This window comes from Sparus aurata, chromosome 6 (assembly GCF_900880675.1).
Source record: "Sparus aurata chromosome 6, fSpaAur1.1, whole genome shotgun sequence".
Classification (NCBI taxonomy): domain Eukaryota; kingdom Metazoa; phylum Chordata; class Actinopteri; order Spariformes; family Sparidae; genus Sparus; species Sparus aurata.
Window position 1 is genome coordinate 11495402 of NC_044192.1, and position 26157 is coordinate 11521558.

The following is a 26157-nucleotide window of genomic DNA, read 5'->3' on the forward strand; positions in this document are numbered from 1 at the left end:
GCAGTGTGTAAAACGTACAATATTTGCCTCCAAATTATAGTGGAGTGGAAGTGTAAAGCAGCAGAAAATGGAAATACTCGATTATAGTATCTCAAAGCTGCACTTAACTGCAGTACTTGAGGACGTCTACTTTCTCACATCCCCTCAGCAGATACCAGTGATGGTTGTTACTGAAGTCAAACGTGTATCCATACGTTCTTAGAAGGGCTACAACAATCTCTTATATTCATAATTGATTAATCTGCTGATTTCTTTCTCGCAAAATTAATCATTTTGTGTGTTAAATAGTTTAAAAAGCTCATTACAGTAGTCTTCACATGACATTAACAGAGACAAAGCAACTAATTTTCACATCGGAAGAGCTGCAGACTCTGGATGGTTTTGTTGTTTTGACCAGAAAAAAGACTTAATCAACATAATTGTTGACAGATAATTACATTTTCCGGCCGATCGACTAATTGTTGCAACTGTAGTTCTCAGTAAATCTGTTTCCCTTTCTGCCTGTGAAGCTTCTTCTGTGTTTCCCTGTAACATCTCACATCTCCCTCGATTGTCACTCAGATCTGTGCTGAGGGTTTGACCTTCAGTAGTTTTTATACCTCAGGGCCGCTGAAGGTTTATCATCGACATCTGTTTCCTTCCGGACGCGCTAAATGATCACAAAAAGCTTAATCTCGGTCGGCATTTGACGGCTCGTTGATTGTGTTGCTCTCAATCCGGGGGTTCAATACCTGAGATAAGTAACGATAACTGTCTCCTTTTTTTTTTTAAAGGCAGGCTGAAGCTTTAAAAGAAAAAAATCCATTGTACCGTTTCCTCAGGCAAAAGAGTGTTGTACGGATGGCGTTGGACTGACAGAAAACGCACTGCAGCACCAGCAAAGACATCAGTTCAGCTTCTCTCACAGGGGAGCTCTTAAAGTCAACAAAACATCTCCCCTGACACTGACGTCTGAGATAGATGTCAAAATGTCTGTCAACACTAAAAACATCATCATGTGCCATTTTGTAAACTGGTCTCACTGTACCTATAGTACACACACACACACACACACACACACACACACAGGACTATAGAGTGCAAATGAAAAACATCAACCGTGTGCTTCGTGTACGTCGACGCACCTGACAGTCAGTAAGAGACGCTCTCAGTTTAGTGAGGCCGGGATTATAGGCTGCAGTACAGAATCCCATTTCATGAATCATCAAGCAGCAGAAGACCTCGGGGCGCGATCGCCTCTCCTCGGTGCGGAGCTGTGATGTGGAAACTTGAAGGAGTCAACAAAACATCACTGATATTCAGATGACCAATACTCATCAATCTGTCAACCGGCTCCAGAGCCAAGCCGCTGATTGGTGTAGTCCTCACATTCTGTCACACAGAGTCTTACAGTATTAACCTCTACTATCAATGAACCAACGTAGGTGGAGACAAAGAGGCTCAGACGTACAGTAGGACAGCCACAGGGAGGATGTATGGAGGTTAGCATCGCCCCGGTTCCCTCGACAGAAAGCCTTTGGGATTTTTTAAACTAGATGATGCAGAAAATGAGCTTAAATAATGTATGACACGTACATGTTTTATTCTGCAAGCTGATGAATTGAAAAGCTAACGTAAGGCTATAAATGAACTACAGCGTGGCTGCATGACTTCACCACTGAGCTTCCTGCTACACTATGGTATACACACTTATCTATAAATAAAGTTAGTGTTAACGTTGGGGTTAATGTCAGACTGTAAAGATGGACCACTGACTAGATGAGCCATGTCATGATCTTCAACGTCCCCGACAACATCTGTAGTCTCATTTAGCCGCTGGTTAGCAACCGTCGTTTTTAAGACACATAACAAAAAAGGAATATCTTTAAAACTTGCGTTAACCATAGACTTTCTTTCAGGCATCCATACAAAGACGTATTCACATCCAGCGATTGAAAATGCTAACTCACTTCCTGGTTTTAGGACTCATTCTCTCTTGTGCCAACAACTAAAAACACAAAAAATAAGACTGTCTTGTTATTTTATTGTGTTCGATATGTGACCGAGTGTGAGGGTCTGACAACCATGCTACCATCTCAACAGCTAATTAGCACGAGACACAAACTGATGGTGGCTCGAGGCTCGGCGAAAAAGTCAGGGACTCACCAGAGGTGTGACAGTGGAACCTTTACACAGCATTTTGACCGTTGTGAAAAGGAAAAGCACAGTTGCCAACAGTGACCAATATCGTTAATGAGGGCCATGTCTGTGTGTGAGCACGCATAATGCCAGAGCGCTGGAACGAGCTCACCGAAATGGAATGCAGCCATCATTAATGCTAAATTCCACCTGCGCTATTCAGTGTGCTGTGAAAAGGCTCTCTTGCTGTGGAGGGCCACACAAACGTCTTGTGATGATCCTTCTAACAGCTTACAGGACACTTTGCTCAACGCCTCAAATGTCAACGACGCTAAAGCCGAAAGAGGATCACCAAACTCAGCACGATCCGTCCCATCAGACCGACAAATACCTGTGCAACTTTTAGAAATCCACCCAACAGATGTTCAGATGCTCCAGTTTGGACCACAGTGGGGGGTCCGACCACAGACACACAGATAAACACTTCCATCCTGACAGCAACCGCACCATCACAGCTGACAAAGGCATGTGTTTGCTTGCATACATGGAAAATAAGTACTGTGGGAGTCTCTAAAGAGAAACCCTATAACATAATCTCATCTAAGAGATGTAGCGCTGACTTCATCACCACACTGAGCTGAGGACTGCAGAGCTGCTCAGTGAGATTAATCCTCTCTCAGCAGGCTGCCTGATGCAAATTCAGCAGGAAAACACAACTTTAGACGCAAAATGACGCTTATTGTCATCGACCAAAATACATTCAGCTTAAAAAACGCTTCACTGGAATACTTTCTCGTCGCATCTTCAACAACATACGACTGCTTTGTACTCGTGCGATTAATCATGGCAGCTAATAAAAGAGGTAACAGGGGGGAATATATCAGCATTTTAAGTCTATAATGATAAATATGAGCATAAGCTGGCTCTCCCGTTGTGCTGTTACATCATACGTTGACTTTACATCCACTTTGGTACCTGCTTTAAGAGGATTAGTCACGCTGAACCTGTTAAACATCCTTTGCAGTACAAAATGCACCAAGGCGAGTACATGCAGCACATTGTGGGACAGGAGGGAAGCTGCGTGTGTCAGGATGAGTGTGTGTGTGTGTGTGTGTGAGTGAGTACAGACGTACTGCAGCTACACACCCCTCGATCCACCTCTGCTGATGCCAGAAAGGAAGTCCTCATTTGGCTCACGCACTCAGGAGTGTCCCAGTCATGTACTCATAACACCCCCGGGGACTGAAGAGCCCACTGCATCACCTGCTCTGTTCACACCACCGCATCACAATCAGCACAAGAACACATACAGCGCCAAACGAAGATGGTCCACTCAAAATCTGGAGTGGAAAAAAAATTTACATTTCTCAGTTGATAGGGGGAAAAAAAACAGGAATGCCCTCGTTGGAGATGTTTGTGATGCCGAATAAAGAGAGTCTTCTGCGTAAAGGACGAGAAAATGAAGCGAATTTCAGGCTCCAGTGTCCATCAGAGGCTGGAATGCGCAAAATGTTAATGCACGTTAAAGAGCTTGGAGACCACAAGAGTCACTGAAGGGAATATTTGACCAAATGCATTTACAAATTAGGTTTTAAAGGAGTAAAACAAATTAAACGGTTTAAAATCTGATAGGGCGACACGGATGCATATGAACACAATGAGCTCTGCAGACTCTTGCGTGGGCCCTTCACTCCTGCTGGCTCAGCACATTTGACTTTGCACACACTCCCTGAGAGCTTTTACTGTATAACAGTGAGCTGACTCTCATCATCGTCCATCTACGGCACTGCCGCCATACACTGTAAAAAATGAACCCAGTAAAGAAATACAGGTAAAAACAAATGAATCTTGGCTTAAACCAACTTATTTTTCGATCTCATTTTTTCCTTGTTCGGGAAAACGTTCATCCCTGGTATAAAAAACAAACAAAAAATCTTTCACTTTGAAAAAATTTCAACACATCTCGACTATAAGTAACCAATGAAAAGTCTCCTTTCTACAGTGCAGGAAATTCCCATCTCAAGTTCTTCCCTCACACACACACGTTTTGTTTTTGATATGTAACGTTACACTGCAGCACTACATGATGCTACGCACTGCGAGGCGTGAGGACTTACCGGCAAGCTATAAAAGTTCGACTCTGGCAGATTTAAGGCTCCCTGTATTAAAATGAGAGGCGACTGGCAAAACGCTAACACTGTCTGCTCTAATTACCCCTGAGCCACTTGTTCTCTCTTTCTCTCTCTCTGCAGAGCCTTTCTTTCCACATTCAGGCAGGATGTGTGTAATGAGGCTAGGTGCCTCTGTGACAGCCTGGCACGCAGCACAGCCCCAGTAACTGATGATGCCGCCTCGGACAGAGAGGAAGAGATGCTGCTTACCTTGAGGAGAGATGTGCCGCCTCCTGAACGAAGAGGGGAAGCAGAGAACAAGGGTCAGTTAACGTGACAGGAAGGAAGAAAAAAAAAATCTTAACAATCTGCACTTTGGTTCATCCCACTCTCAAAAGACATCTCAAAAAACCTCCCAGTGCTGGTAGGTCCCAGTTTCACCTGGGGGGGTGGGGGTGGAGGGGTGTCTGTCCAAGAAGCAGCAAGCAAGAGTTTTCCTTTGCTTAAGATGCCACTGAGGTGCACTCAGATCAGGCAGAGAGAGAGAGAGGAAACACTCACACAGATTAACATTGTTCTAACACACTGAAATCAGCACAAGCATCAGAGCCAGTGCAGTTCCACTGCTGTATTTCCCGGCACTGTTCGCTCATTGGCTGAGGAGCCACTCAATAAAAACCATCCTTGTCATCAATTGGGTGGGGGGAGGGAGCGGGGGCTAGATTCTCTGTGGCGCACTAAGAACTGCGCTCCTCCTCCTTTCTTTCTTGCTCCATCACTTTTTTCCCCTCAGCACCGGCATAAAGGGAGTGCTGAGCTTTGAGAATTAGACGCAGGAGGAAAGGGAGGAAGCGAGCGAGGAGAGGGAGGGAAGTAGGGAAGTGCAATACCAGGGGAATCGATGGGTGGTGAGAGGAGAGGTGAAGATGGTAACCGGCGGTCTGCAGTGGCTCTCACCCTCATAGATAGATAGATAGATATATTTTTTTAGGTCCTGTGCCTTCCCTGCTGCAGGAACTCTGCAGGAACCTGAGTGCAGTGAGGTGTGAGGACCAGAGAGGATAGAAGGAGGGGAGGGGAGGGGAGGAGGATGGGTGAGGGGGAGTTACCGGTCTGCTCGGGCTGGTTTTGCTGCAGTATAGAGGCAGGCAGACCACAGATGGGAAGTTGTTGTTTTTCCTTTTTTTTTTTTTTTCCTCTTTCTTTCTAGCAGCAGTTAGTTGATGTGAAGCTCCAGCAGGCTCAGCAGCAGCAGCAGCAGCAACATGAAAAGGCAACTAGTTCCTCCCTTTCTTGTTTACAGGCATCTGACATGTAACTCGTGAATAATTTAAAAGAGCAGAAGGTTGGGACGAACTGCAGGAGTGACACGGATCACTGCTGCTGCCTCATTAAGGAGACAGAGATTACAGAGTCATCTAATTAAACAGAGATTGTGAAAGTCAAGCAGGAGTCACACTTAAATCCAACACGATGTTGCCTGCAGACAAAACTTGACGTTTGACATGTTTTAATGAGCATTTTCTGTCACGACTGGCCATCTGAAAAAAAATAAAATAAAATATAAAAAAGAAAGAAATAAACAGCTTCCGGTATTGATTACACTTTCTTGGCGCTCAACAAATAAGAGCCTCAGATTTAATGAAATTGACTTAATGAAGTCTCATTCTGTCCTCTGTAATCAATAAACTACCTGACGTCTGACACCAGACAGCTGGAGGGAGCTGCAGCACGCTGTCACTGCAGATTTCTCCTGGGAAATCCATGTAAAGGAGCAATTTGTAAGAATTGTAATTTAAAACATGACCTGAAATTATCAACACAATATGAATAAAAAGCATGTATGATATCATGATGTCGACTGATTGTGTTGCAGAGAGATCTACTGACGATAGCATGCTAACCAGCTAGGTAAGATCAAAATGAAATAGTGAAACGAGACTACCTTGGATTACAGCTAACTGCACCATGAAGCTATGTTCATCGTCTTACTTTGGTGTGCTGCCATGCTAACATTTGCTAATTAGGGCGAAACACAAAGTAGGCTGATGGAAACATTATTAGTTTATCAAGGGCAGCGACAGCAGTTTTGTACAGTATGATGTCTTTGTCATGTTTTGCAGCAATAGCTACTGAAGTTAGCATGCTAACCAGCAAGCTAACGACCCCTCCTGGTCCAAAAAAGCTCCAGTGTTAGCAGTGTGAATGCTAACACTCCCCTGGACCCTGAGAACCCAGTGCAGCTCGCTAGCTGCATGGCTCACTGAGATAGCTGGCATTAGTGCAGCTACAGTTAGCAGCTACAGTTAGCTACAGTTAGCTACAGTAAGCAGCAGTTAGCGGTTCCCTATAGACTGTATCACGGTATTTGTTTTTCAGTGTCCAGGTAGAAAATCCTTACATCACATATTAGCTTAAATCCCATTTAATTGTCTTAAATAATATATGCTATTTCAGTTCTTCTTCCCGGATGTAAGTGTTGTCACTGTAATGTCACGCTGATTCTGTCTATTGGTTTTAAGGATGACTTTGACAGATTGCCAGTTCTTACATATTGCCCCTTTAATGTGTAACAATTTCAGATATCGTCGCTGCAGAGACATGTGGATAAGAGATCTCATCTGGCAAAGACAATCTCTAAAAATGAGGACTGTAACAGCATCACCTCCTCATACCACCTTAACTGCCCAAGTCTCAGGCAAATAAAAAAAGTGCCCCCAGACAGTCGATCCAGCTGATTTAGCATTGCAACATTTGTAAATGAAAAGCACTGACAGGACAGTGGTGTGAGTGCCAGTTTCACCATTACACTTATTAAATGTTCTGGGAACGTTGCCAATAACCCAGCAGCAAATAGCAGCCAGGCTCCCTTCAAGGGGGAGGACACACCATTCCATTACCTTTGGCGTTACCCTTGATATAACAGCAGCCAGGAGGCAGTGCTTCGTGCATTACCAACGATTAGAGCCACACCACCAGATGAGTCAGAGATGCTGCATGGCTGAAGCACCCTGCCTCTTGATGAACTTTCCATCCTGCTGGGCTTATTTGCTCATGTTCCTCGGGGGAGAGGAGATGGAGAGAAAAGTTTTCATGGGATTCAATTATTCAGCCACGGGATATTTTGTGATTGCCTCGCGCTGGACTTCATGGCAATGAATCTTAATAGATGAAACAGCGACAAGGAGATAATTCAGCATAGAAATTAGAGGTGGGAAATGTGCCTGAAGCAGCTGTGTGGGTGTAGATTCATAAAGGTGAAGCAGGGAGGCTAATGAGCCTCAAACAGCGAATGAAAATGGAAAAGAGAAATACGACTATCTGAAAGAACACCGCTAGCTGCTCCATGAAGGAACACTGCTCCCTAGAATGCTCACAGGGGCAATGCTAACAAAGCTAATGCTGATGTACCGCAGGTATAATGTTTAGCATGTTCACCACCACAGGCTACTTTGGTCAGTACTGTTGAGGCTGATGTGATTTATATTTTACTGTATATTTGCACATAAACCAAAGCACCCAAATCCGATTGGACGCATTTGCTCCGACGATGACGCTGGATGAACAGTCAGCAAAAGGATTCCTCATGAGGGGAACATGAATATGGTAGGTGAATCACTTTAATGGGAACAGTTCAATAGCTGTTGAGATATATCACTCAAAACCAAAATGTAAAACAAGACGGTTTGTCACCCGGTGGCCGCCATTTTGTGTTTTGCATGGAGCTTAGGCAACGCCGATCAAATATACAAGAAGGTTCTGCTGCTGCATAGTCTATTTCAATGCTTGAAATTGTTCTCATTCTTTATCGATAAAATGAGAAAGTTTCTTACCTTGACACGATGTTGAAAACGGGAGGGGAGGACATGCACACGACCATCCCGGCTACCAAAACAAAGAACAGAGAAGATCAGATTGTAGATGAGGCATGATGTCTTTGAGAGTCACCAGTAATCCAGTAAATTGTTACATAGAAACTTATGTTTGCTACGGTATTCATGTTCAAAATATCACATATGTAACCTTTAAATGAGACCTTCATCTCAAAGTCAAGGTTACTGTAAGAAACTGAACAGAATTACAGATTTTCAAACATATACTTTAATGTATTCAATGCGTGCACTTACCTGTATTATGCATCAGTGATTTAATAATGGTTTTTCATTGGAGGTTTGAAACTTTGTCAGTGCAGGACCCAAATTAGACGTCTCCTGCTCCATGACCCTATTGCAGCATGTCAGCATCCAGGGACCCAGCAGAAGTAGGCCTGAGACCCATTACGGCTCTGAGCCCACAGGTTAAAGCCGCACGCCACAAATTTGTGCACGTAGGCATCTCAAAATGGCAGCAACTGTAGCTCAAGGGTTGGTGTTCATCCTTCTTAAACACTGACTTGTCCCACTTCATTCTTTGAATGTGGAGGCAGCAATTTATGAATGTGTTATTAAATGGCTCATTCGATTCTCCCTTTTTTCAAGCCGGCAGATGTCATTGCTCAGCTGTAACACTAGAGGACGCCACACTCAAGGAGTCAGATTCTCATTATGCAGCACACTATTAACACACTTCCTCATTATCTACAATTACAACAAGGAAACATTATTCGTGTACATAATCTGTCAATGGTTTGGTTAACAATCCTAAACATGATCATGAGGAAGAGAAACAGAAATGTTTTTGAACATTTTAAATGTAGAAATTGTTGACATTTGCCACTTTTCTTGTCACATTTTTTCCGGTTCACTGCCTCCTGTTTTCTTGAGGGGATACAGAAAAGCACATTTTGCTGGTCGAACCACTCGTTCCCAAAATAACCTGAGCGAGATGGAGCACCAAGGCTAATTTTGTCAGCCCCTGTGTGAACCCATGCATCTCTGTAACCTGGATATATCTGGCTTCTTCCCCACATCACTATGCCAGAAACTCCAAGACCAGATAGTTACAAGATCAGTATTATAGACTGGTATTATCATTATGGAAGTCCTGGCATACTGCAATGCTCTCTTGGGTTTGTATGAGCCAAATACATAGTGCTGCTGTCTCTGGATTCTCACTGGTCTGCAGCCAACCGGGCTGTGAAACTGTAGTGGAAAGTAATGAAATCGATCTGAAGATACCGTAGCTTTTCTGAGTGAGTCAAGCCTGTTAGGCCTGTCAAATAGCTGAGTTTCTGACACAGTATTTTATACATAATAGTTTCAATTCTTGGTTATACTTAATTATGAAAAGATATATTGAAATTGGTACAAATTAATGAAATATTGGTACAAATCAACATCTAATTCAAACACAAGTAAATATTCATTACAATTAGGGACACATACTTTTGAGTAGTTACTAGGGAACAAATGAGTAACGAATAAGGAACAAACTACTCGTTAACCATTAGTTAATGTTAGGAGTAGTTAATCATTAGTTGATTAGGAAATAAGCGAGGAATGAATAAAGAACGACTTAACAATGTGGAGAATTGTTTCTTTCTTCATAAGTGGTTCCTTATTAATTCTGAACCAGGTGGTGAACTAGTAACGACTCATTAATTACTTATTACTTAGACATAATTTACTGTTTCTGTGCTCCCTGGTACATAATACTGAGTAGTTACTGAGTAACCCCTCATTACTTCATCATTATATAACACTTTTTGTGTCCCTTCAGGTAAAGTAGTGCATCACACCGAGTGGTTAATGAGGACTTAATAATTAGCCATTTCACTACAGCTCATCATCCGTTTCTTAATTAACGCCATATTAACTAATCATTACCTACCTTATAGGATAAAATTAGGCGTTTCATTCATTAACTAGTGTTAAACTACAGTAGCACTTGGTTCCTCATTCAATCCTAATTTGTTTCCTAGTACCTACTTTGTGTCCTTTATCATACCACTTACTTAAATAACTTATTGGAAGCTGCATATATTCTGTAAATTGTTTTTTATGTGTTCATCTGTAGACACTTCGGCCATAGACTTTTAAGTTTAAGCTTGCAATTAAAAAAAATGAATTACAGAGATGTGTAATAACTGAATTATTTTGCTAAAATCTGTACAAAATTACATAGTTCTTTCCAGGAAATCTTTTGGAAATTATTCTGCAGTATATCAAAAATGACATGCCGATAGAAAAAAGTGATACCAGCTAGTTAGCATCTCATTTAGATATGTAGAATCTTTACAAACCAAATCTATGAAAAAACTAATATTGATCAAATTAAAGCAACATTATGTAACTTATTCTTAAAATAGTAACTTCAAAATAATTTTGATGGTACAGTGTCTTGTAATAGGATGAATGGTGGCTCTGCCTTTAGTGCATTTTATGAGTGTCTCTTTTTTCTTTTTCACCTCCTGAACACAACAGAAGTTTAGAACTCCTTTGTTGGAGCGCTTGATTTAAAAAACACACTGTATTGAAAAAGCAAGACCAGAAATTAAATCATTTATTGGTATAAACAGGTAGATGTTCTATGCAGTTGTCCAACAGTGAATTAATGTTGTAAAATTCTTGGTGTGCACCTATATAAGACTGACAAGATTAAATAAAATCGGGGTAACAGTGTTTGAAAATGGGATAATTTAGTTACCACAGACAGAATCGTTTGGGGAAAAAAGCTGATTGTGGACATGGATACAGACTTCATGGGCTTAATACAATGCTGTGAACGATAATGGCATATAGCGACAACAATAGTTCATCATAACACAGGGTAACACTCGACAAGAGGCCACAGGCAACAACCCTTTGGCAGTGCAGTCACCAGCCATATATACATGTTCTTCCAGGAACCCAGCAGCTTCCTGTAGAGACAAAGAAATAAGTTCAACTTAAAGAAAAAAACTTCATTCGTTATTCTGGAGGACATATTTAGAAACGCTAAAATTGTCACACACCTTGTGCTACAAAGGTCTCGGTTCCTTCTGCTCCTAATTTGGGATTGCAACAGATGAACAGAAAACAACAACAGCTGTTAAAAATGAGTCCGTGCTGCAGCCTGCAGCCACTTAGAATCATATAATAGAAGAAAATGAACTGAAAGGCATTAATACATATTAAATAGTCTGTATCTTTTCTAATCACTGTTAGGTGAGCTTTATCCAGCAATTCAGTTTTGTGTAAAAATTTATTATAACATAGATTAAAGCTCCGACATGTTTACACTGTATGAGTATTGAGAGAGTTACACGCTGATAAATGCTGTACAGTATGTCAGCGCTCTAAAGGAGGCTGCTGCTGCTGCGACTGCTGAGTCAAGGAAATGTGATTAAGTCTCTTAACTGAGGAGCCATCACAGATTTAATTTATGGGTGCCACCTCTTGGACTCATTCAGTGGCAGAGGCCGCCTTCTCCCAGTTTAGTGACCACCATGTATGGAAAGTTAGTCAAGGGGGGACGGCAGATGTCCCCTCAGGACTCATATAGATCAGCCTATCTATTTTTTTTTGTATTGCACTTATTTCACAGATATCCATGCTGTGCAACTGGACTACAAGTAAGAGCAAGAATAACAGTTAGACTTTGTTTACATGTATATTTAATAAGCTTGATAGTCACTTCAATGAGATCCTGATCGTTTCTGACCTGTGAGAATGTGAATGTTGACCTATTTCTTGTCTGCATCTGCAACCGCCGGCTCTGTTTAACAGAAAGACAAGTTATCAGCTCTCAGAGGGTCAAAACGCAAACACTGCCAAAACAATTGCTACAACTTGAGATACAATTCGAACCCATAATTAGGGATCATAAAGAGTCTTCCTTTTAACTTACGTTTGACCTCCAGCTTGCAGCTGACAGTTGCCTCTCCGTGATCGTTCTTGGCTTTGCAGGAGTACACACCGCCGTCAAAGTTACCAGGCCTTCGGATCTCCAGAGAGCAGATACCCTGAACGCAGATCTGCCTGTACTTGGGGTCATCTCCAATAATCATCTGGTTCTTCATCCACTGAACCTTGGGCTGTAGAATCAAACAGATTTAGATGATGTATAAGTGATTTTTTAAATGGTTTTCCTGCAGGAGTATGTTCAGTATGTTAAACCGTCTTATTGCCACATAACCTTAATCTCACAAATCAACAAGCAGCAGTGGTGTTTCTATTTATGTTTGTGCTACTTGGCGAGAAAGGAACCTGTTTGATTGAAGTGGACACACAGCACACGGCCAGTTTGGGAGTTTTAATGGCCCTGACATGCTGTGGCCCCCGCAGGGGAATGTTACACATGCGACCCTCGCTTCTCCGCTGACCTGACAAACTTACGGCCTCTCCTCCTCCTCCTCTTCCTGCTTCAAAAGCAAATGATACCAATTCCAGCCTCCTCTTCAAGACAATCTACACCACCATCCTGTCGGCGATCCGGTGGGATTATGAGCCCAAACAGGAGCTGAGAGGCTCAGACAGCAGGCTAACAAGGTCAGATGAATATTTTCAGCTCCGAGCCAAGCTGCTGACAAGTAGTTTTAAGCTGCAGCACCACTGGTGAGTCGGTATAATCAGGCAAAAAACGGAGTGAACGCTTAATAAACTTCTGCTTTTCAAAATACCAAACATGCGAGGACTATCAGCAGCTTTGTAGGATTCAGCCAACATGTAACTGCAAACCGTCTCCCACAATGTGCCACTAAGTTTTCCTCCTGCATCCCCGCCTTCCATTTGTCTGTATTAATCTAAAATGCACCAAAATCAACTGTGAACGACTTGTATGAGATCATTTATCACAGCAAGAATTAGTCCAATGTATTTAGATTTGTCAAAATTGTTCGTGTCCGTGGTAAGCAGGGTTGTTTTGGAAATCTTGCCTTGATGTGTGAACAATGACACTCAATGGCATTCAAAATTTTAGATTTTGGAGTTTAACCCCACCACATTTATCATCCACGTTGTTGTTATCAAACTTGGAAGACCGTCTACTGTATGTGCAGGTATTGTTTAACATTGAGATGAAATAAAAAAAGTGACTTTTTAACCCTTTTGGATCACATCCCTGTGGTCGTGTGTAACAATATACATTCATGCCAAAACAAAAAGACAAAACAAAATTAATTTCTTTCTATTCTTATATCAAAATCTAATCCCATTTATCTCTATGAAACAAAATATGACATGTGCCAATGGAGGCTCGAACCAACCAATAAAGTATGTTCAAAACAAATTCTCCAAATACTCCTGACATTATGTTCCACCTGCCAATCCTGTTTCACTCAGAAATATGTCATGAAACAGGAGCTGGATACTCTATACGCCCCTGAATCTGGACTTAGACTAACAATAAGATTAATATTATTTCTTCAAATCTAATATCAAATGTTGAATCTCTGAATTGCGTTGAGTAAGCTTTAGGTTAACCAAGGAGCTGATGGCGTCCCAGTGCTCGTTTTTGGTTTTTGGGCTTCAGAAGCTGTTGAGAAGAATTAACATTAAAAACATTGAAAATATTTAAAGTTACTGTACTTTTGGGCTTCCCCTGACGGAGCAGAGCAGCTTGGTGCTGTAGCCGACGGTGGTGGCTCTGTCGTTCAGAGAGGTGGTGAACTTGGGTGGCTCGGTGAAGTCGTGTTCCTTGTACTCAAGAGGCTTGTACTCAATACCTGGAGGATGGAGAAGAAACGGACATGACCATTAACCGCCTACTATATATACACATGAGGTGATAAACTCCATGTAAATACAGTCTAAAGAGCTTCGTCTGTTATTGGCTTTTTTGCCCTGATCAATTTAAACGTTGGTTGCTTTGTTGCAGTCTTCAATTAATCGAATATACATCAGTGAAAAAGAATGATCTCAGCTCAACTAGCTTAACTGGCTTTCTGGGCTTTCAACTGCATCTAAAAGTCTTTTGAAAGCAGACTTTTGATTGTAAATTATTTAGTAACAACCGATTCAACCAACCAACTCAGGAATCTACTTAACTGCAGAAAGCAGCAGTCTTAATACAGGATCAGTTGTTCAGAAACAATCAATAAGAATGAGAGCGTGAAGGAAGGTTAACTGAAGAGAAAACAATTAGAGATCTGATATTCAGAGAAAGGTACCTGTCTTCAGGATCTTGGCCTCTTCCTTTGCAACAGTAGCGTCCTCGCTGATTCCACACTTGTTCTCAGAGAACACTCTGAACTTGTAGGTGTTGCCCATGATGAGGTCAGAGATGGTAGCATTCAGTCTATGGTAATGCTCCAACACAGTGAACCAGTCCTGTGGACATGCAGCACAACAGTGCAGCAATGATGAGTTAACGGAGGTTTTAAGGATTCAGGATTTGCTGAACGTAATGTAGCTATCCCTCTATGATTAATCATTATAAATAATTCATGATCTTGTAGACAGAGACAGTGAAAACAACTTACTCCAGTTTTTTTGTCGGCCTTCTGGATTGTGTAACCTGTGATTTCTGTGTTGCCGTTGTCGCTGGGTGCGGTCCATTCCAGAGCAACATTGAAGCCCCAGGTATCCACAATCTTGACGCTGGCAGGAGGTCCAGGCAGCTCTGTGGACGACCAGACAGCTCAAGTATTACTTCAACTGTTTAAAATCTGATCCCACCACAGTAATCTTCAGGTTCCCCTCTGTCCTGGTTGGTGAAAAGGCCAATCAAAACTGTTTTCTATCATGAAGCGGGTTTGATAATTGACTATAGATACAGCCTTTGGTTTGATACAGAAAGTTAACAGTAAGTAAATTAAACAAAATCTGTTCCGATTAAATTTTATGTGAGAAATAAACAATACTGTTACTGAATCGTCATTTATATGTGTCTTATATTTGAATGTGTCTGTGGCTACCATGGACGTATGCTAGCCTGCTGGTCGTTGTGGTGTTGAGGTGACGACATTATAATAACCTTGGTACAAACAAAGCAGCTCTTTTTGTTGATATTAGAATTAGCTAACTATCTTAGTAGTAGCCAGCTAGCTTCCCTAATCTATGATACAGTGAGAGCGAACAAGCTAATCTGAAAACTGTGTTTCTTTGGCTGTAATGCTAAGTGGCTTAGTGCCAAGTCCAACTGAACTAGATAGTGAATGCAATGATGGCGCCCATCGCTCAGGGAATATTCTAAAAATGTGTTAACTGGTGACTTACAGCCAAATACGTCGGTGGTTATCTTTGACAGAAGATAGCTAGCTTAGTAGTAGCCAGTTAGCTTCCCAAATCTATGATTCAGTTTACCAGTGTTTTAAGTTGTGCATGTTCTGCTGTAATGCTAACTAGCTAAGTGCTACGTCCACACATTTGAAAAAGAACTAGATAATGAACGTAAAGATGGCGCCCATTCAGTCGAATGAGAACTGGTTGCCTGACATGCGGCAAAACATTTTTTGTAGCTTCAGGGTTTACTTCCTGGTTTTGCAGCTCACTGAACTTTCTCCGGCTAGCCATGCCCAATATCACCGATATTAAAACACTTTTCTCAGCTCTTGGGAGGTTTCACAAAACTAAAACCTCCATGGATCAAAACTTTGGAACTGAAAGTGTCATAATTTACCTTTTTGCCATTTCAGGTATCCTGTCCTCTGTTTTACAGATGTCTCTTTTACAGTGGTACTCTTTGGGGGAAAAGTTTTTTAAGGTCTCCACTGCAGTACCGCAGGTCGCCACCAGGCTAAATGGTAAACAAGGCTGAGCGGTGCAGTCGTATTCTGGTATCTAATATATTTATGGCAACATTACACACTTCGTTGCTCGCCTGCTGGAAAGGCAAACCGAAAAGGGGAAACACCTCTTGGAAATAAATCAATCAATTAATGAACTGAGACTAGGAACTGGTCAGGTAGATCCAAAATCTACCGGCCTTCGCTGTGTATTGGACGGTCCTATGAAATATTTTTGACAGAGCGTCAATATTTTGCTCACCGACAATCTGAAGGGTGAGTGATGCCTTGTCCTCGAAGTCATCCACCTTCACGCACATCTCATACACTCCAGAGTCGTCTCTCTCGGATGTACGGATGAACAGGATACTGTCTCTCTCGGTGCTGCGGATGTTCACCCTCTTTGTGTCCAGGGGCTGGCCATTCTTTGTCCAGCTGACCACAGGTTTGGGTTTGCCCTTTGTTTTAAAAAAAAAAGATAAAGATAAAAGATGTCAGACAGTGAATTTTGAGGAGTTATGTAGTTTTATTAAGATACGATCATCCTCAACTTACTGTGAAGGGGATGGTCAGGTTGATCTTATCTCCAACGTTGGCCACATATCTCTGCCTGAGGAAACGGGGCAGGCGGACCTTGGGACGATCTACAGAGAGAGAAAAAAACAATCAATCAAAACAATCAATGATTACTACAGTAAATCAACATTTAGGCATCTTTTATAGTCCTTTGCTGCTTGTTCCAAAGGGGATCCATCACAGTGAGGATGCAGCTGGAAAAAAGGGTTGTCAGTGTATGTTAAGAGAAGATTTCGTTTTCTTTTGTGACCCACAAATCTGGAGGAAGTCGATAAACCTGCTGAGCTCATCTAAGCTACATTTAAGCCAGGGAATCTTCCCTGGTGCCATCAGGGTGCATCTGTGCTTCGACTGGTTGTAAAAAGTGACTGCACTCAAAGTCCTTGATCCTTTCTGCGATGTGTTTTTTTTTTAACGGCATGTTGTTTAAAGCAACAAAACAGAGACATACCGGACTTTGTTTAGTTTATAATGGAGGCAAATAAAATGAGAGGAAGCACGTTTTATTGGAAGACAGGGATCTGTGGAAAGCAGGATAGTTGATATTTGTATATGTTTATGTGTGCTGTTTTTTCTGCTTTATTTGAATCAGGCGATCCGTGCACATACACATTTAACTATATGTAAATAAATACAAAAGAACGTAATTTATATATTTTTAGACATTTGTAAACAGAGAGAGGTTTCCAACTTAAGTTGAAGATGTAAGCCCATACGTAAATTATTAATATTTATTCAGGCTGTGATGAGGACGCATGTGTGAAACCGTTTTTCATGTAATTCAAAATGAATTTACTTGTTTTTCAATAATCTGTTAATTGTTTTTTCTCATTCATTTCAACTCTTTAAACACTTTAAATGACAAACTATTTTATGTTTATTTTTTTTATGTCCGTGTTTATTTGTGAGTATTGAGGGCCACTGTGTTTCTGTTTGTGTTAAAGGGTGTATGAATAATAATACGTGTGTTTAAAACGGATGGTATGTGTGGATTGTAAAACACATTTGTGACCATTTTGAATTGCATTTCATCCAGGCCAGGCTCTGCAAATTAAAGTCTTCTTGCATTTTTTTACATTGAGAAAATAAAAACAAATACAAAAAACAGTTTTTGTTTGAATTGTTTGTTTAATGTTGCTTCTTTTAACTGTGCTTTATCCATAATTGTATTGTAGTTTGTTGCCCTGGCTCCTACAGCTGTCTTAATAACACAAATAAAGTTGAACTGGCACGTGGAGATAAAAAGTAAGAGGTGTGAATCCGTAGGTATGGAATCAAAATCAGTTTAGCTATGAGAATGTCACGGGTGTGAATCCCTCCTCCTGGCAGCTCGGTACACAAATATATCCATAATGTAGCTGTGAGCCCTCGTCTCAGACACCCTGCTGCATTTAAACCCTCCATCTCTCATCTCTGAGCTCCTCTATCTCCTCTCAGGGTTTTTAAAATAGATCATAAATAATCATAAAATGAACATTATAAGGGTAGTTAGCCACCGTGTGGTTTGAAATGATACTCATGATCCTCATAAGTTCCCTGCTGAGGCTCATTTGTAAAAGTGATTCGATGAGAGGCGCCACCTGCTCCGTCCGGCAGAGCAACATTTGTCAGGACTCTAAATAAAGCCGACGTGCTGAAGTATATCACTTTTGACGCACTGGTCGGGGGGCTTCAGTTACTCCCACTAGCGTCAGAATGTACTGAAATGATGTATAAGTTAGGCAAGAAAACAGTAACTACAAGCGACCGACTTGCAACATAAACCGGAACACGAGTAATCCAGTAGATTAGAGCAGATCCGTCACACGCTGAGTGTCTTATCACGTCGTACGGAGAGGATCAGGCTTTGATGAACTTTCTCCCCCTGTAAAGTCTGTGGCATGCTTGAAAATAAACAGCGAATCTCTGGAAGTGTCATGAGATTTGGGACGACACCTGAGAACTTTAAATTGCATATACACCTTCCCCCCACTCTCTCTAGGCAGAGTCCGGACGTATACTGGAATTTACCCTCCTCCACCTCCCCCTCCATCTCCTCCCCCAGAGTCAGATCACTTGTCACCATCAATCTTGCAGAGAAGTACCCTGACACCCCTCTCAGCAGGGATCCTGGCAGGGATCACAGTGCGATGCAGACCCCCCTCGGCAGAGAAAAATCTGTGTTAATAGCGGCGACATCCCGGCTATTTTTCCAGAGCTTTGTGGCAACTTTGTAGGAAACCATTCATAAGTCGTGTCTATATGCGGCCCTCCCGCTATGACGAACGCGTCGGGCGACATGGACGCAGCTATTGAAGTAATGCCAAGTCCAGCTGGGATCAAGTTGCCCCCTGCCCTCCTGTCCGGGTCTCCATTACGCATAACGATGATTTGTGAGCGAGCCAAAGTAACGCTGCACCCTCCTTTTAAAGCCCGCTGGGGGTCCAATCATCATTTTGCCGGCCAATGGCTTTAGATATACTGTCCACGGTTAACGCTGCGAGGTGTACCGCATCACCGAAAACCGCGTGGAATTATCAGGCGGATCAGGGTTTCACCTAAAACTGGAAAAAACGAGCGAGAAGACATCAGTTTTCTACTGTTAACTCTGCAAGTATGTGCCAACAGGACAGCTGAGGGGGAAACATTGCTGAGCTGTTTCTGTCTGACTCCTGCTCTTTACAACTCCCCTCTCCAGTGATAGATGCCTCCGGGGCCAGAGCTGCGTCAAGTAGTACAAAGTGTCCCAATCCAATAAAGCCATTAAAAATATTAAAGAAACAGTTCTCATTACAAATTAAACCTGTTGAATTGATTTTAATAATTAACACTGGGCTTTGTTCAGAGTCTGACATTAACAATGAATAGAGAAAATGTCGTAAAGACTTTTACTGTCTGATGTGTCACTTATTTGTGATTATTCCCTATCAGTTCACTTTGTGGGTCATTATTATTACATCTGCATGGTTTATGACGTTTTCAGTACCTTTTATTTTTGCTTCATTAGAGCATTTAAACTTTTGTCTGTTTAATGGCCTCCACTCCTTTTAACCTGTGTACAGGTACTGACACTTCTGTTTCCAACATGCAGCAGATGTTCATTGGTTACTTATCCATCTCATTGAAATGGAAAGACACCATCCCTCCATCTCATACGCAGTGGATCCGTAATAATGTTATATAATACGAGCGGAGAAAAAATTAAGCCTCTCGCTGTGAAGAGGTAAGATTTGGTGAACTTTTCTGAGATACGGAGGGTTACATGAGAACCCTTGGTGTTATTATCAGATTTCTATACACTTTTCGGTCAAAATTCTGACGGATCATAAGAATTAAGGATGTCTCTTCTGAATTTAACCTATTTTTTTCCTTTTCTCTCTCCTTTACATACTAAAGTTGAAGCATCTGGTCCTGTCTCTCATTCTGCTGCTGCTTCAATAAACGTCTGCGCAATCTATAAAGTTTTTATTCCTTTGTGATTTTTTACTATAAAATGGGTCACTCACTCCTTGTGCTGATGTTAAACATGTTAGATTTAGTTTTGTGACTTCTTACCAGCAACCTCCTTCACCAGCACGGCCTCAGGGAGGGCGACCGGGGGGCTGCGGCCTCCGGCGTTCACGGCCACCACGCGGATCTTCAGACGGTCACCGGTGGTCTGGTTCTTGATGACGTAGCGGCAAGACTTCTGCAGCTCCTCGTTGACGGCTTTCCAGTCCTCAGCTGAGAGCGGAAATTATGCAAGAATGAGGAGATGGACCAACTTATCTCGACACAATAGGATTAATAAAGTGTGTACTTTTTGGGGGATAAATTCACCTCTGAATTTTTATATTTACAACATAATGAGGTAATGATACACACTTAGAAATACCGATCTTTCTAATAACTGAATAATGTCTGCAGCACACTGTTTGAAGCTTGGAAGGTGGCAGGTTCCGCAACACTGAAACAAAGTAAAACTTTACTTTGCCATGCAAACAAAGGGAGTCTGTTTATTTAGTTTGCTGAGGCATAAAACTCCTGATTTAAATGTTTTCCTCAGAACTACCCGGTGCACCTTCGAGGCTGTGATTATGACGCGCGCTGCCAGCAGGAACAGACCTAATTCATGCAGAATCAACACATTTAAGTGCTGCCCGCTGTGCAGAAAAGTGGTTACGTTTGACACAGATTTCCTTGCAACGCCACATGAAATCGCTGCCCTGTGTTCGGCTAAATCGGGCCCTGCATTGAACTGCTGCTGATATTAGCTTAGGGCTGTAAGTCTAAAAGCAGGACCTTCCAGCAGGACCTCCAGCAGCTCCTTAAATGCCTCTTTCCTTGTAGGGAGAAGTTAAGAAGCACATGATATAACTCTGTGAGTGACACTTCAGGAACAGCTGCAACCGATATGGCTGACCCACATTAAAACAGCAGTTTAACAGGTTCCTCAGTGTCTTTAAAAGGCATTTAAACACTATAGAATTAATTATAGATACCAGAGATATAATGATGCTGATGTAAAAAAACCTTGAATCAGCTGTTGAAATTAAAGCTTTCACAGGGATTTAAAGGGTCAGCTGACACTTTTCTTCAGGGTGTATTAATAATCTGACCCCTGTCGTGCACATGCCAGCATTGAGTGCACCTGGCCGGAAGGCAGAGCAGAGACTTACTTCCGTCCTTTGCGATTTCAATGACGTATCCATCCAGACCAGTGTGTCCGACGACCTCTGGCTGGCTCCAGATGATAGAAACCGAAGTGTCGTTCTTGTCCTCGATGAACAGATCCAGCGGAGCGCTTGTGGGCTCTGCAGAGACCAAAGTTAAAGCAATCAAGGCTTCATCTGACACACATAAGGACACACAAAGGGGTTCAAATCAGACACCGGTGCAAAGTTGAGGGTCTTTGGACGTGATGACGCAGGTCTTCACTTTAACCGTCACACAAAAAGAACAAAGGATGACAGTGGAATCAAATCATATCATATCTTGAGATTTTGTGGGGGTTACCTTTGGGCGGAGGCGGGGGAGGAGTTGGCGCTTTAGGCTCCTCTGGCGCAGCTTCAGCAGCTTCAGCTGATGTTAAATAGGCATTTGCATTATTATTGGCAGCATGTGATGAGCAAGAGCGCTCAAATAAATAAAAATGCAGTTATGTGTGCCCCCCCATCTCTCTGTCTCCCTTAGAGGGACGTCCAACACTTAAAACTCGTCTCAGATGACACCATCAGTTTAGATATTATTCAAAAAAAAGGGAGAGAGAGGGGTGAACAGTTCTGTCGGGGCAGGGTTGGTTTACCATCGGCGGGTGCTTCGGAGTCAGCAGCGGGAGCGGCCTCCCCTTCAGCTGGAGCGGCAGCAGCTATTATTAAATGTTAGATATTAATAATTAGTGCATGGAAGCAAATGTTTTGACACATTTGATGAAGTTTGATGTGTTGGGACTGCAGAATGTGTTCAGAGGTGCGCAGAAATCAGTTAGTGTCGTTAGCTTTAGCGCAAGAGTTTGATGTAAAAATACATGTCATGTATCTTTTGTGGCTCGTGTGGACACCATCATGGTTGTTTTACCATCAGCAGGGGCCTCAGCGGGAGCAGCCGGTGCGTCCTCGGGAGCGGCAGCTGATGTTAGAGGTTGGAAGATATCAGGGTTAGATGTTAGGAGATATTAAAATAAGATATTAGTGTAGTTAGACTTGCTGTAGGTGGTGGACGGTTAAGGTTTATTTTTTTAATAACTTATGTGAGACGTCTTATTATTCCCATATCTTTTTACCATCAGCCGGGGCTTCAGCAGGAGCAGCTGGCGTCTCTTCTGCGGCAGGAGCGGCAGCTGATATTAGAGGTTAGGAGATATTAGTGCAGTGAGCTTTACTGGAGGAGGTTAAAGTCATGGAAGTAACTTCTATAAGATCTGTGTTAAAAACCACTGGTAGTGGATTTTACCATCAGCAGGGGCCTCAGCTGCAGCGGCCGGCGCTTCTTCTGTGGCGGGAGCGGCAGCTGATATTAGAGGTTAGAAGATATATGCATTAGACATTAGTGAAGTTAGCCGAACTGTGGGAAGTTTAGTTCTAATAATTGTTACGTGAAGATCTGTGTTAAAGACCACTGATAGTCGATTTTACCATCAGCAGGGGCCTCAGCCGCGGCGGCCGGCGCTTCTTCTGGAGCAGGAGCAGCAGCTGACATTAGAGGTTAGAGGATATTAGTGAGGTAAGCTCGACCACAGGAGGTTCAAGTCTGAATTAAACTTAAACTAGCTCTGTGTTAATCCACTGATAGCTTTACCATCAGCAGGGGCCTCAGCTGCAGCGGCCGGCACTTCTTCTGGAGCAGGAGCAGCAGCTGATATTACAGGTTAGAGGATATTAGTGAGGTAAGCTCGACTACAGGAGGTTCAAGTCTTAATTAAACTTAAACTAGCTCTGTGTTAATCCACTGATAGCTTTACCATCAGCAGGGGCCTCAGCTGCAGCCGCTTCTTCTGGAGCAGGAGCAGCAGCTGATATTACAGGTTAGAGTATATATGCAGTAGTTGTTAGTGCAGTTAGCTTTGCTGTGGGGAGGTTCAAGTTTTAACGAAACTTAAAAACAACATCTGTGTTAATCCACTGATAGCCAGCGTTACCATCAGCAGGGGCCTCAGCTGCGGCGGCCGGCGCTTCTTCTGTGGCGGGAGCAGCAGCTGACGTACGAGGTTAGAAACACATAACGTTTTGAAAGTGTTCTCGTGACAGATTCAAAATGTTACGACAAGAGGTTAAAGCTACTAGAATAGAGAAGAGAAGAGAAGTTAAAACATCAGCAGATATTGGTGAGTGAGGAGGAGGACGAGGCACTGGCTGTTCTGCAGCAACAGGAGCAGGAGCAGCTTCATCAGAGGGAGCAGCTGATATTAAAGAATCAATGTGCGCTGAGGATCATGTTAATCTTAGAAGTAGCTGCTGATACAGGTGTCGCTAATATGCGTTATACAAAGATAGACACTGCAAACTGCTGTCACCGGTGTGAGGTGCCAGCTGAGCTTGTCAGGTGGCCAACTTATCTAGATTTGGTGAGTGTTTTCTCTTCAGGCCTCAGCATGGAGCCGTCACTCAGGTGTAAAAGCGCATATTAGCGACAACTTCACAAGTTAACATCACACAAGTGTCCCTGCAGGAGAGTGACTTTCACAAACTATCAGAAGGAAGGTAGTCAGAAAGAGTCCGAGCAGGCGGTTTATGCAGTTACCATGCAGTTTCCGTTATCCCGTCACATTTTATCCTACCTGCCCCGCGGCACCTCCGCACTGTGCGCGTAAAAGCGCACCTGCGTAAAGGTTACCGCGCGCTTACCAGCAGCTGGAGACTACTTTGGCTTCAATTAAAAGGTTAAACGACTGATCCAAGGCTCATCCACTGAGAGATAACACTGAGTAACGCTGTGTAAAAAGAGGACGGTGACTCGAGGCCCACGCGTCCCGCTCAGCGCGGTGCATTACCGTCTGCGGGTGGAGGGGTGGGGGGCTTGGGCTCCTCAGCTGGCGGGGCAGCGGCGGCCTCTCCCTCGGCAGGAGCCGCCTCAGCAGGTGCAGCCTCTCCCTCAGCGGGGGCGGCTTCAGCAGGGGCGGCCTCAGCGGGTGCGGCCTCAGCGGGGGCGGGCTCGGGTGCCGGTTCTGGAGCGGGTTCCGGAGCGGGTTCCGGAGCCTTCTCCTCCTTCTTGGCTGGCTCTTTACCAGCCGCCTTCTTGATCGGGGCTGGCTTGGACGGCATGTTGAAGGTTGCAGCTAATTCCCAACAAAGTAAAGTCCTTAAAATCTGGATCCAATGCCGGTGGTGGTGCGGGGGAGGCTGGCTTATATAGAGCCGAGCAGGTTCAAGCACCGCCCCCCTAATGAATTACATGTAATGGATACTGGGCACCATGACTCAGACCACCATGTCTGTGAGCCTCACTCACCAACACACACTGAGCATCATTACATGTTCCACCAAAGACATGATGGCCTACTTACATGAAAACATGGAGAAACAATTCAAACTTTTAAGAGTTGAGTTTGTTAATTTGGTGACAAAATAATAATAATAATTAATTTTAAACAGAAATAACTGTATCATGTGATTTATTATTATTAAGTTCCTGGCTTTCATTATAAGTGTTACAGGTGGCTTTGTATCACCATAGTAACCACTAACTGCTGCCACTCCCTCAGCTGCCATTAGCCACTTAGCTCAGTTAGCTGTGCAGTTAGCAGTTTAGTCTGGGAGCCTGGGGGACTGCTCGAGTTTACGCTGCAAACACAGAAGTTTCTGGGCCAGGACAGGCTGAGGCTACCTGGTTAGCGTGCTAGCTTCAGTGGACATCTCTGCAACACAAAACGCAGACATTAGATGTCAACACTGCTGTTTATGCACAATCTGTGCATAGTTTTAGTTGATTTTTTTGTATGTTTACCAGTAGGATCTATACATATTGGCTCTTTAAATGTGCGTGTAGGTTTTGGAAATAAATTGTAATCAGAAGAGAAAGATCTTCTTTTTTTATGCCATAACAAACTAAATAAACAAACTTTTTGTTTTCATGTCTGAATAAACCAACGTACTGTAAATCGTACTGTTTACTTTGTTCATATGTGGCGGACCCTGCCACCTTTCTAGGTCCAAACAGTGTTCTGTGGACTTGATTTTCCTCTGAGAACAGCTTGTTTATTCAGTTATGTGCACAAAAATGTATACTATAGTTTGCATTATTACCTCATTCATATTTTAAAAGTTCAAATTCCGAGATTTAATTTCTTCTCCAAAACTACATAGTGCCCCTTTAAAGGACAAAACTGTTATCAATATGACCTTTACAGAAAGTTTTATTAATATCTGTTTGGTACTTATCATGCGATCCTGCCGACAAACCAACAAACAAATGCACACAAATGAAAACATCACAACCAAACATCCCTGGTGCATCCCCTTTAAAAAAAAATTATTTTTCTTTTTCTTGTAGTTTTACTCAAAGGGTCAAATTGACACACAAGAGGCAACAGAATAAATATAACATGTATTTTATTGATTCCAACAACCAGTGATAGGTGGATGAAAGCCTTCAGAAAACATGCCTTATCCATGTATTGGACCCAACTCTGAAGAAATATACTTTTCTCTCTCTCTCTCAAAGATGCTTCTCTTTCCCTCTCCTCAATGATTGTTGCCGCATCCAGAATGCTGACCTATTTACAATCTTTACAATGATGTCCTGTACAAAATAGAGAAATTAACTTTTACAAAGGATTCTTTAGAAAAAAAAGAAAAAAAAAAAGAAAGAAATATCAAATATTTTGAGTATTAAAAAGGAAAACATTATCTGGAATGATATTCCTAAAACAATACATTAATGGGTTTTTTTTTCTCATCATCACACAGCAAGTTTACATGCATTTACAACACTTAGAAACCCTTAACATTTTGCACGTCAGTGACATTAGATACCGCATAACATCTTTTTTTTTTTTTTTTTTTTTAAATCTTAGTTTAGTCCACAACAAGCTTTGCAAAAATATGACTATTCAGCAACCTGTATTGGCCCAAGATATCCGATTCATTTCTTAATCTGGTTCATTCTATTTCAAATCAACTAAACAAACAGTGATTCTTACCAAATAACTCACAATTGAATCTTTAATCATTTTTTTTTTTTTGGTTTCGTTTACCGTCAAATCGACCAAGTACGATCCAGTTAGGATACTTTCGTTGCCATTCGTAAAGACAAAACACATAAACACATCTTGATTTCCTGGACTACATCAATGAACCCTGTTTCTCAAATCCG

General features: G+C 42.3%; 2 protein-coding genes across 23 annotated transcripts in view; both read right to left on the bottom strand.

The window, feature by feature from the left end:
- The window catches only part of LOC115582638 (synaptotagmin-2-like), a 37011-nt gene extending 32128 nt beyond the window's left edge, over positions 1-4883 (bottom strand). Inside the window, exons 1-2 of one of the 3 annotated variants that reach the window (XM_030418706.1) lie at positions 4671-4883; positions 4500-4522 (exon numbers count right to left, since the gene is read on the bottom strand). The gene's annotated coding sequence lies outside the window, so the exon portion shown is untranslated. Of the gene's footprint in view, positions 1-4235; positions 4386-4499 lie in introns of those variants that run through there. The other 2 variants (XM_030418709.1, XM_030418708.1) reach the window with 2 other exon arrangements.
- Positions 4884-10652: 5769 nt separating this feature from the next.
- LOC115582707 (myosin-binding protein H-like) lies at positions 10653-24160 on the bottom strand. Of its 20 annotated transcripts, XR_003984224.1 has the most exons (21): positions 23837-24160; positions 22985-23041; positions 22808-22858; positions 22645-22701; positions 22482-22538; positions 22300-22356; positions 22130-22186; positions 21925-21975; positions 21653-21715; positions 21364-21429; positions 21027-21161; positions 19924-20091; positions 16369-16457; positions 16076-16271; positions 14569-14708; positions 14257-14416; positions 13676-13812; positions 11997-12183; positions 11811-11864; positions 11122-11154; positions 10653-11028 (listed from the first exon to the last, which is right to left on the bottom strand). XR_003984224.1 is itself a non-coding variant. In XM_030418841.1 (19 exons), the coding sequence occupies exons 1-19, from the start codon at positions 24105-24107 to the stop codon at positions 11833-11835; spliced, it is 2031 nt and encodes a 676-aa protein (XP_030274701.1). In that variant the 5' UTR covers positions 24108-24160; the 3' UTR covers positions 11810-11832. The 20 variants fall into 20 exon arrangements, 1 of the variants encoding a protein (XP_030274701.1); XR_003984226.1 differs by lacking the exon at positions 22985-23041; XR_003984225.1 differs by lacking the exon at positions 22808-22858.
- Between the last annotated feature and the right edge of the window lie 1997 nt (positions 24161-26157).